Source organism: Python bivittatus, unplaced genomic scaffold, assembly GCF_059951505.1.
Source record: "Python bivittatus isolate LINGU-HERP-01145 unplaced genomic scaffold, Pbiv_v1 ctg000580_np1212, whole genome shotgun sequence".
In the NCBI taxonomy this organism is placed as follows: Eukaryota; Metazoa; Chordata; class Lepidosauria; order Squamata; family Pythonidae; genus Python; species Python bivittatus.
In genome coordinates this window covers 6,202,335-6,214,514 of record NW_028277087.1, presented here as the reverse complement: position 1 = coordinate 6,214,514, position 12,180 = coordinate 6,202,335, and the positions used below count along the sequence as shown (strand labels likewise).

Below are 12,180 nucleotides of genomic sequence, written 5' to 3'. Positions count from 1 at the left end.
GAGTGCGAGTGGCCCAAAGTCGCCCAGGCAGCTTCCATGCCTAAGGGAGGACCAGAATTCAGTCTCCTGGTTTGTACCCTAGCACCTCAACCATTACACCAGACTGGTTCTTCAGATTTGTTATTGAACATTTTTTCTAGAGCTGATGTGACCTAAGATTCTTCTCTGAGCAGGAATAATCATGAATTTGGAGAACTGGATGAAAAGGAACTTTCTGAAACTTAGCAAGAAGGATCTAGCGTGGGCTTTGTACCGACTCCACCTGTCTTCTTTCCATCCAAAGCCCACCCACTTTTCACCGGTCCCCACCCATTTATATACATGCAGCCCCTGAGATGATCTTAAAGGAAAAAGGGGGTCCTGGCTCTGAAAAAAGAGTGATACAGAAGAGAAGCTCTTCCTGGCTACATCGGCCAATGTGTTTCTCAACCTTGGCCACTTGAAGACGTGTGGACTTCAACTCCCAGAATTCCCCAGCCAGAAATTCTGGGAGTTGAAGTCCACACATCTTCAAGTGGCCAAGGTTGAGAAACACTGGGCTAATAGGGACTGATATCAGCCCACCTTAACCCCCACCGGGAAACTCACTCCAGAAATAAGGACATTTCTCCTTTCAGCTGGAAATCTTTTCCTACTATATGGTGTTTAAAAACAGAAGTTTGTGCCAACGCACTGTGATACTTCTCACATTTTCTGTAACTGAATCAAGGTTTGCTAATCATAGCACAGCAAAACAGTGAAGTTTGCCTATATGGGCTAATCCCTGGACATGTTTCACTTCTTTTGTCATAGGGATTTCAGATTCCTGCTGAGAAGATTCTTCTCCACATATTCTGAAGGGGTATTTGCTTCCATAATTACTTAACTGGATCCATGAACAGAAAAGGCAGTTTATAATGTCTATTTAAAAAAAAAAAAACGAACACAGGCGATCTTTAAGTAAAAGGTATGTAAGCTTTGAGGTTCTTGAGGACTAGAGCCTTGCTTTTCAAAAAGGAAACAGACACTTTTCAGTTGATTGACGAAGCCAGTGCTGGACTTCTGAGACTTTTTCGTCTTTAGTATTGTGTTTTTTATTTTTAACTTTCTCCCTCTTCCATGGTGGAAAAGAAGGCAGTTGGCACAGAGATCTGACAACTAGTAACTGCTGAATTTCTTCTGCATTATTTACCTTAAGATCAATCATTCCTGGGGCCTAAAAGCTATAAATTTCCTGGAAAACAAACAAGTCTTAAAAGGTAATATTCTCACTGTATTGGCTAGCCCAATCTTGGGCCTTTATGCAGCAGAATCGTAATCAACATGCAGCCCTAACTTAAATAGATTGCAAAAAAACCCCAAAAACGAACCAGAGAGCAATGTGCCAATTAATGATGAGTATTCAGGGAGGATTTTTGCTCGAAAAATGGGCTGCTGTCAGTCCCTGTCACATGCCAAGGGTTGGCAAGATTCATACCAGGCGCTGGAGGCAGCTGAGCATGTTTTATGCAGGCTAGTAGCGGGTGAGTTCATTAATGCATCCGAAAAGCCACCTCCTGCTTGGAGGATGTTGCCGCATAACGCGCACATCTTGGTTAACAGCCGTCCATATAAAACATCCGGCAACGGCTTGATTAGAAGCCTCTGTGACAGCTTGGCTTCATTAGCAAACCTCTCTTAAGAAGGTCACTGGGAAGTGGGGTGAACGGAAGAGTTCCTGAAGAGGCAGAAGCAAAGGGGACCCTTGGCCTACGTTGGCCTGGCAGACCCCTCCTCTCTTCCCCTCTCCCTCCTTCCACCTCTTTCCGTCCCTCCTCATCTCTTCCCCTCCCTCTGTGTCCCTCCTGCCCTCCCTCCCCCTTCTTCTCTCTCTCCCTCCCTCCCTTTCTTTCTTTTTCCTTCACTTCTCCCTCCCCTCCCTCCCTTTTCTTTAACCTCTCCCCTCTTCCTCTCCCTCTTCCCTTCTCCCTCCCCCCTCTCCCTCTCTCCCCCTTTTCTTTTTCTTCCTCTCTCCCACTCCCTCCTTCCCTCTCTCCTGGCTTCCCTCCCCCTCTATTCCTCCATCTCTCTCTCCATTCTTCCTCTCTCCCTCTTCCTCCCTCCTTCCCTCTTTTCCTCTCCCTCCCTCCCTCCCTTGTTCTCCTTTTTTTCTTTCTCTCCCTCCTTCCCTCTCTCCCAGTTTCCCTCCCCCTCTCCCTCCCTCCCTCTCCGTTTTCTTCTTCTTCCTCTCTCCCTCCTTCTCTCTCTCCCTCTCCCTCTTCCCTTCCCTTTCTTCCTTTCTGTTGGAAACCGTGTCACTCTTTTGCACCTGTAGGTCTCTCTGACCACCGGTTGGGCAAATGGCAACAGAGAGAGAAGGAGAAGGGTTTTCACATGCTCCCATCCCTGTGTCTGTCTCTCACCAGCTGGTTGTTAGTCAATGAAGCTCTGTGTTTCCTCCTTCTCCCCCCCCCCCCCCATTCTTGATGGTTCACCCGAATGCAGCCAATTTCTATGCTAGAGATTTGCCTCTTGATTAGGGGGTCCAGGAATGCTTTTTAACTCACAGCTTCCACGGTCTAAAAAAGTTTGAAACCCCCTGTCTATATTATCAGAACATCAGGAGGAGTCTGGTTGCCCCTTTTCCAACTAACACATTTTATTATGCAACGCACAAAAGCTTATGCCTTTTAATAAAATGTGTTAGCCAGAAAAGGTGCTTCCAGACTCCTCCTAACCTCCTTGAAGATGTACTTCAGGTTATTCTGTCCTACCATGTGACTGTGGGCCCACCCTGTATGAAAATCCACCTGTGCCGCCCCTCCGATTAAGTGAAATGAAGCTGCTGAGAACAAGGAGCAACCTGGAACCAGGTTTGCATCAATTACCCTCCAGATCTGCTCTCAGAATGGCTGTTTCCTCCCTTTTCCCCCAATTCAGTGCCTTCTTCATGGCGATAGACTCCAACCCCCATCAGTCCCAGCAACAGTCATAGAAGGTAGAGTCCTGGAGCTGGAAGGGACCTTAGAGGTCTTCTAGTCCAACCCCCTGCCCAGGGAGGAATCCAGGCAAATGCCTGTCCAACTTTTGCTTGAAAAATCTGCACTGATGGAGCCCCCGCGATTCCAGGAGGCAGGCTGTTCCTCTGCTTCAGAGCTCTTGTGGTCAGGGAATTCCTCCTTATAGATCAGGCATTTGGATCTCCCTCTGTATCGCTTCCATCCATTAGTTCTTGAGTTACCCTTGGGCACTATGGAGAATAAATCCAATTCCTCAGTATCCTTCTTGTATTGTAGTGACTAAAACTGGACTCTATTCCAGGAGCCAGTCCCATGATTTCAAGATTATACCGCTGTTGATGCAGGCCAGGATCACATTGGCCCTTTGGGCAGCTGCAGCACACTGCTGGCTCATGGTTTAATATGTCAGGGACAATGGCTCTATAGTAAAAACCGTGTTGCGGATCTAGATTGGAGAAGGCTCTCCTCCATCTTTTTCTAAAAGTCCATGTCTATGGTGGAGTACTCAGAAACTGGTTCAGTTTTGTGATATTTTGGTGGATCCTAGAAAGAGAGTTTGCCTAGATTTCAGATTTTTTCCCCCCGTTGTGAGCTCAATGAATTTTCCCAAGAGTTATTTGCTTATCCATCTTTTGCACTTTGTTTCATTTCCCCAATCCCTAGGACTTTGTGTTACCCGAATAATGTTTATATTAGCAATTCTAATCAAAACCCAGGGAAAAATGACTTACAGATTGTGTTGCTGTTTTCTCACTCTTGTCATTTATTATTTTTTAAATGAAAATTGTGGGGGGGGATGAGTTTAATTGCCAGCTGTGTCTTGCAGTCAGATATGGTCCTATATCTTAACTCCACTGCCGTGGCACTTTTCTGCAGGAAGGGCAGCTGTGTGCACATTTTACACAACCGCCCCTTTAACCTGGATGTCAGTCTCCTGGAAGAGATGCTGATGATGAAAGAAAGCAGACTGCGGTCTTAGGAACTGTTAAAAAAATTTATTAAAATGTCCAGCAGTACAGAAACCGCAAAGGGCCTTGTTTTCTCTCCCCCACCTCCCCCTTTTTTGGGGGGAAACACCCAAGGGGCAGGAGGGGGGGTTACACACAGAGGAGGACTGGACACTGCAGTTATGTTGAAACAGCAGAGGTTGGAAAGGGGCTGACTGCACACGCCGCACTCACACTTTTGTGTATGCGTGTCCCGCATCCACCCACACAAACACATCCACACATGTACATACACCCACAAGTCAAACCCAGCTTCAGATGTGACACTTTTTGCTTGCAGGGAAAACAGTTCTGCAGCACTAGAGTTTGAAGCGGATGCGCCCCATACAGAATTCTGCTGGGCTGCGCAGATGACCGCTCCCTCCCCCCCGGCTGCTTTCAGAAAGATCGTTTGAGGAGGCATGATTAGGTTTCCTGCCTCCTGTTCCTTGATCGATCCTCTCTCTACTATTGAGAGGGACCTCAGAGGTCATCTAGACTAACCCTCTGCCAGTGCTGGAAAACAGGTCCTCCAATATGACTGCTAGGTAGTTCTCTGGTGTTTCTGAAAGCCACAAAGGAAGGCAAGTCCATCACTTTTGAACTCAGCTTTTTCCACAGTTGAACAGCCCATGCGGACTGAAAAAATCGAGAGGAATAAAAAGGTTTCCTAAAGTGGCCTCTTCTCCCTGCCAAGGGCATCCCGGGAGTCAAAAAATTTAAGATGGCAGCCATGCCTTTATGGCACAAATGGACGTGGCCACCATTTTGACTTTTTTGACCCCCTCTCCCTGCAGCTGCCCCTGACCCAACGTTGCTTCACCAGATCTTTACACTCATTCTTTAGGCCCCTGGAAATCAATGGGACTTATTTCTGTCTAGGTGGGCGCAAGGTATATCTATCCCCCTCCCAAGTCTGCAACAATCTCCTTTTAAATCTTTGTATGTGCTTTAGAACTGAGTATTTGGGTGGTTTGCAAGAAGAATTACGAAAGAATTATTATGAGAAAGAAGAATAGAATAAATAAATCCAAAAACCTACGACTTTTAGTTTGTATATAGGGTGGCAGAGTGTAAGCTACATTTTTAACTAGCAGGCTTCAATGTCTATCCTTCCTTTGAAAAGTAGGATTTATTATATCTCTCAGATAAAATGAGCTAATGGAGGAACAAGGGGCTTCCTTTGATTGGGGGGTGGGCGGGATTTTTAAAATTCTGGCTGCCTCCTCACCTGCAGTTTGAAAGTCTTATCGTGCGCCTAGTATAGTGCATGGCAAAGGAAGCCTCCATACGGGGTGCCTATAAAATCTTTGTGCAGTTTTAATTTTTAACAACTTCCCTTCTATATAAAATATAAGCCATCTGTGAAAGGCAGCAGAGGGGGATTTATTTAAGACGTAGCATTTTTATTTGTAGGAACGTTAACTTTCAACATCTCCACCATCCATTTGGAGGCAAAGCAGAGCACCATTTGGAAGTTCTCTGCCCACATTCTGCAGTTGGGCCGGATCACGTCGGTTAGCTTAGCTTTTCATCCAATGCCCATTTTATTTAAATCTTGGATAAATTCCCTCTCTGTGGTGTTTTATTGATCGTTTGCATCTTGCATAGAAGTGAGTAAAAATTGAAGCTGCAGAAAGACTTTATAGACAGCCTGCGTTTAACAGCAACCTGGGGACAGCAGAATCCAATTCCATTCTGCCCCAAAGAATTTGGCTGGGTCCCAGAACAGAACCAGATCAAAACAGCTGAAAAGTGGTCCTTGATGATCTGGTACTGCCCTAAATAGCCACGAGCATGAAAAACGTCTCATAGAGACTGCATTGGAAGCATTCCTATTTTGGATCAGCGTCCTTTCATTCTTCCTGTGATGCCGAAGCCCTGGGTGCGCGCCCAGAAACCTTATGCTCCTATCTTGCATTTATCTGGGATCCCTTTTTTTTTTTGTTTTAGATCAGAGAGATGCAAAGAGTTTCAAGGCATCACCGACGTGGTGAAGTTGCAGTGTTTGGAAACTACGCAGGAACAATAAAAAGGCTGGCGGTGTTTCGCCTGCAGGAACATCTGACCTAAGGGACACGAGGATGTATTTCCTCCATCCAAATTGGTGTCATAGACGCTCCGAAAAGGGTGCCTGGACGGGGTCACCTTCCGAACGTGAGCCTAGCTCTGGCCCAAAGTGGTGGCCCTTGCGGGGGGTGAAATGGGTTCCTCAGGCCTTTGAGGCATGCATTTCGCCCTTTGCAATCCTCCCCAAGTGCCCCCCCTACACAAACAGGGGCAGTTAGGGAGGGCACCAAGGGTATTGCGGTAACCTGTGACAATAACCCTTGGCACCCCTTCGGTAGAAGCAGATTCCTAATGCTGCGAGTCATTTGATGGTGGAACGTATTGGCTCCGGGGCTGGCAGAGGCTCTGGCAGTGGAAAAAATTAAGACCTTCTCCTTGAATTCTACTTTTGATGTTCTGGCATGGAGGAGGCACAGAGTTGGATTCAGGGTTCCTCAACCTTGGCAACTTTGAGACGGGTGGACTTCAACTCCCAGAATTCCCCAGCCAGCAAGGCTGGCTGGGGAATTCTGGGAGTTGAAGTCCACCGGTCTCAAGGTTGGCACGGTTGAGGAACCCTGGATTAGATGACCCCTAAAGCCCCTTCCCGTTTTGTGCATCGATATCAAGGTTTGTTTTCTGCTCTTATCGCTCTGCAAAAGCTGCAGGGAAGCCACAGCAAGGTGTTAAATGTCGTTTTTTCCGCAGCGTCTTGTTCCATCCCTGCGTCAACACAGAAATCCCTTCCCCGCAGCAAGTGTGTCCCAGCCAAAGAGGTCCAAAAAATCGAAACATTAAGAGCCATTTAAAAAAGAGAGAAAATGAAATCAACCTGCGATCCACCCTGACCCCCCGCCCCGCCCCACCCCGTCCCTAAACTTTCCTCTTTTCCTCTGAATGAGCACCAAGATGGCATCATGGAGGCTACCGATAAGAAAAATGATAATATTTAGTACCAGCGCAGCACTTTTTGAGGGTTTGAAGTCTTAGCCTTACAACTGTCCTGTAAGGTAGGCCAGGATCAGAATTAACCCTGTTCTGAAGTTGAGGCTGAGAGAAGATGGCTTTTCTAAGGCCACCTGGTGAATCTGGGATGAGGTTTGAATGGGAATGTTGCCCTCCTCGTCACTTTGCTCAGAGACATCTGTGGGGGGGAGTCAAAAAAGTCAAGATGGCACCCTCGATCAAAGCTGCTGTCTTCACTTTCCCCCCTCAGGTGTCCCAGACTTTCCTGCAACACATTTTGCCTTGATTATGTGACAAAGGACACTGGGTTTTGAATTAAAGTAAACTGGGCAGCCAATTCTCCTACGGCCTTGCCCCGCTCACAAAACACCCTGTTGACTGAGTTTTATCCAATCTAGTGGCCAGGGATGATGGGAGTTGTAATGCTCACGGATCTGGAAGGCCACGGTTTCACCACTGTGGCCTTAGGACACCCAGAGCCCACCAAGGGAGTTTTCGATCCTTGTTTGTAGAGAAGGCCATTGTGGCAAACGAGGTTGCAAGCTTCTGATTAACACATGCAGCAACATCACCAAGGGGCGTCCACAGGGAGGGTCAAAAAAGTCAAGATGGCAGCTGCTGCTTCATGGTTGAAGCTCTGTGATGCATGTAAAAAAGGGGCGGGGCTTCTTTCATGCAGTCTGGGCTGCCATCTTGACTTTTTTGACCCTCCCTGGGAATGCCCCTGGGCAAAGCCAGATGCAAACATGGGTGGAGTTATAGGTGTAATCGTGCCAAAAAACGAACAGGAGAAAATGTATCCAGGATGGCTGGGCGTAGAAGAGTCTGGAAACAGCCTGGGAGCAAATATGCAACAGCCCTTATGAAACATCTGCTGAGCCTGGAAAGACATGAAGAGGCAAGAAGAAACTCAAGGTTGCCCCACCAGCTTGCTTGGGTATAAGAGGAGGGAAAGCGAATCAAGATTTTCTGTTATTATACCCCATAACAACAAAGTTGAATTTTAGCATTTCTTCTGGTGTCCGACGCCTCACCTAGTCCACCTCAAAGGGCTGATGCTGGGGAAAGTGGGGTGTGACACAGAAAATCGAGATGTTTTGGCTCAAGAGATTCGCGTTGGATTCCGAGATCAGGCGCAGCAGTGTCACAAGGTCAAAAAAGTCAAGAGGGTGGCCACATTTATGCTCTTTGAGGCCCCGCCCTGTTTTATTCCATGTAAAAAGGGTGGGGCTTTATCACAGCTACCAACTTGACTTTTTTGATCCCCTCTGCAGATGCTCTGGGATTCAAAGTTCCCCATTTCTGGTTCAGGATGACAACATTTCCTTCCTTCCCTTACTTTATTCTGGGAATAAAGCTTGCCCTTTTAAAGCTACATCCAGCCCCAGAGAAACCTTGGTGGGGGGCTGATTTGTGGCCACCAAATGGTAATTTTTTTACCTAACCAAAAGGGAAATTATTACATACTTGGGGAGTTTTAGTCAGTTAATTTGTGTTTGAATGAAAAGTAAATTTAGATCAATGGGACTTTGTTGAGAGAGGGACTTGTGCTTATGGGGGGAGGGCAAAGAACTAGCAGGGCTACCAATTATGTGGGTTGCATAAATCTTTATGGGCATCAGTTGGCAACAAAGAGAAACCCCAGATGCCTTCCTGCCATCTAGTGCAGTGTTTCTCAACCTCAGCAACTTTAAAACGTGGGGACTTCAACTCCCAGAATTCTATGCTGGCTGGGGAATTCTGGGAGTTGAAGTCCCCATGCCTTAAAGTTGCTAAGGTTGAGAAACACTGATTTAGTGAGTTACTTGAGTTTTGCAGCCTAGATATAGTAGCCCTAAGAATGGGAACAATGCAGAATTCCTAATATCTGCAAAATTTAGACAAAAGATGGACTGAGGAGAGTTTGGAAAGCATCGCTAGATCTGACACCTTCCCGACCTGTTTTAAAATCACGCTCCAGGCTCTGACTTCCTAGGGCCAGGATGTCCTGTGAATGCAGCTGCTAGGTTGGACGGCATCCGTTGTCATCTCCCACCAATGGCCCCAGGTTGTGCTATGTCAGAGTGGCGGGGCACGGTGGGAAATGCATGACTCCTTGGAGCATCTCGAACGCCAGCTACTTTGCAGTGAGAAAGTGGACTGAGGCAAAGGACCAGACGGGGCTGGAAGAAGCCCGACTGGCTTGCCATGCTGAGGTCGGAGGAAAGAGAAAGATGAGGCATAGGGAGAAAAAAGGAAGGGCCTCTCCATCGGGGAGATGGAGCTACAGCTCTGTTGGAGGTGGAGATGAATGAATTGGAAGGCTGGTGTGGGTCTTCCGGGCTGTGTGGCCGTGTTCTGGAAGTTTTGTTTCCTAACGTTTCGCCAGCATCTGTGACCGGCATCTTCACAGGGCAGGAGCACAGACAGGAGCAGTTCTCTCTGTGCCCAGGATGATGTGACCCTTTTGTGGGTATTTGAGATCTGAGGGGGGGGGGTTGGGGGTGTGTGGTGGGGGGTTAGGGGGTGTGTGGTGTGTGTGTGTGGGGCTTTTGTATGCTGACCATGAAAGCCTTCCGCAATAGAATGAATTTGAATTGCTCTCTAATAGAAGCGAATATGTGTAGCTCAGGGTTGAACTGTGGAGTCCTTGGGGTTCTCTGAGCTTGGTTGTTTTCTTGCAAACGTTTCGTTACCCGGCTAGGTAACATCTTCAGTGCTTGAATGGAGTGGGGTTTGCTCTCTGTTTATATACTGTGGCATGCCCTGCCAGTGTTGGTGGGGGTGGGGGGGTGGCTTTGGTTTGGTTTTATTTTTTTCCTCCTGGAGTTCCTTGATTAGGGTATTGTTTACTGCTGATTGTATGTCTGGTGGTAATCAGACATACAATCAAGCAGTAAACAATACCCTAATCATGGGTTCAAAAGAGACAATAGCAAGGGAAACAAAAGACCAGAACATCTCACCAGCAATCATCACCCAGATAAGCAGAGATTACCACCAGGCACACAAGCAAGCAGTAAACAACACCCTAATCAAGGAACTATCAGAGGGGAAAAAATAAAACCAAACCCACCCACCCCACCAACACTGGCAGGGCATGCCACGGTATATAAACAGAGAGCAAACCCCACTCCACTCTAGCACTGAAGATGTTACCTAGCTGGGTAACGAAACGTTTGCAAGAAAAACAACCAAGCTCAGAGAACCCCAAGGACGCCACAGAATTGCTCTGTTTTCTATTCCACGATGGTGATGCTAGTCTGTTCCTTCCCCATCTTTCAGCCCTTTTAGCTAATGGAGGCTCCAAGGAAGCCAGGGAATAAAAAGGAGGTCAGAAAAGGTGGGACTGGAGGTCTCTGGGGAGGAGTCCCAGTTCATGAAAAACCCAGACCCTGCTGGAAGAACAGCTGGGTTTCCCTTGAAGGGTTTGCCACTTAACTGTAGCTGGTTTATGCTATGGCTAAGGATACGTGGAGATGACCTTGGGGGGAGCCGCAGACTGGACCACCGGTGCATTTCCCACGCCCTCCCTCCTTCTGCGGGCTGAGACATTGTTTATATGCCGGTTGTCCAGTCTGCGGCTCTCCCTCCTGCCTCCCAAGGTCATTCCCACATGCCGTTACAGGATCCGGGTCACAGGCACCTATTTCTTTAAAAAGTGGGAATGACAGATGTCATGCAGCCCGAGAGCAGATGGCAAGTGACAGAATCAGCCTCACCATCTCTTGGGTAAGGATGTTCAGAAACTGGCTAGGTAGCAACAAGTAGAACTGGCATCAGAGTGGATGCCTTAAGCTAGCTGTCCCCAACCTAGCTGGACTGGATTGCCTCCAGGTAGGTTGGACTACAATTCCCATCACCTGATCGTGCCTACGCTGATGGGAATCGGACACCAAAACCTTTGGAAGGGGCAAGATAGGCCATTGGAATCTTGTGCTGAGAAAAGTGTCGTCCTGTACCTTCTCTAAAATTACGCAAATCTAGGCAAAGCATTGCAACCGTTCTTGTCTCGCTAAAATTTGTAGAAGGTGTTCTGATGCTGTTGGCCGTGGGAAGGAGAGGCTCAGGGCGAGGTGCTGAGAAGGTGCAAAGCAGAACCAACCAACTCCCCAGTCGATGGGTATCCTGATTGCCCCTCTGAATTTTCAGCCCCCATTTTCCAGGAGATCTTTGCAACCCAAGAGGAGGTCTTGCAACTTCTCTTTTAAAAATGAGAGCTAATTCTCAGAAAGCTGGGCTTGGCTGGGGGCCATGAGAAGTATGCTGACCTGACTGGAACGGCTGCTAACAATTTTTTAAAAGCGCCAGGTTTTCAGCGTACCTGCATGAATGCATAGTGGCTGTGCCTTGCACACAACTGTGCCATCCCGCGGTGGGCCCTGGGGAAGAGATACAAGAGGGGAAGAGAAGGCTATCAACAATTCCCATCACACATGGAAACCCGTCGCATCCTGGGTGTCGGGAGGAAGATTGGGGGGGCTGGAGAAATGGGGAAGGGATCAAAGCTTGTGCTTCCATTGGGGTCAGTGGTTAAAAGTAGTTGCTGCCGTCCTCCGCCCAGTCCAGCTTTGGACGCTGCTTCTGGTGTTTCCTCCGGTCCTTGCGGGATTTGTGATGGTGATGCTGACGGTGCTGGCGATGGTGACGGTGGTGCCGCCGAGTTCTGTGAGACCGTCTGGCTACATGGAATCAATGGCAAGGAGAGATGGAGGCATTAGTCACTCAGGCCAGGCTAGGTGATAAGTGCAACTAGGACTAGCTACTCCCACAGTTCTACATACAGGTAGCCCTCGTTTAGCAACTGCCTCGGTTAGTGACCATTCGCAGTTACGACCATGTTGAAAAAGTAACTTTGCAACCAATCCTCACATTTATGACCTTTGCAGGTCTGTAAAGCAAAGGAAAGCTGAAGTCAGATCATAAGCCCAGTTGTGGTTTCACTTAGTGCCCACTTTGCTTACAACCAAGTTGGGAGTCCCAAATGTGGTCACTAAATGAGGATGAGCTGAGCTGCACTCAACTCTTCTAAAAGACGTTGCCTCTGCAAACAATACAGACTGAGAGCCAGTTTGGCATAGTGGCAAAAGTGTGGGACTAGAAACTAGGAGACTGTGAGTACTAGTCCCCTCTTAGTCTGGAAAGCTGGCTGGGTGACTTTGGGCCAGTCCCACTCTTCTAGCCTATCCCACCCCACAGAACTGTTGTTGTAGTGAGAAGAG

At 47.8% G+C, this 12,180-nt stretch overlaps 1 protein-coding gene across 1 annotated transcript in view; it reads right to left on the bottom strand.

Moving 5' to 3' along the window:
- Nucleotides 1–11,491: 11,491 nt before the first annotated feature.
- Nucleotides 11,492–12,180, bottom strand: part of NCAN (neurocan) — a gene marked incomplete at its 5' end in the record, with an annotated part of 45,545 nt that continues 44,856 nt past the window's right edge. The window contains one exon of the mRNA XM_088149898.1: nt 11,492–11,640. Within this exon, the coding sequence (XP_088006024.1) occupies nt 11,492–11,640 (149 nt within the window). The remainder of the gene's footprint in view (nt 11,641–12,180) is intronic.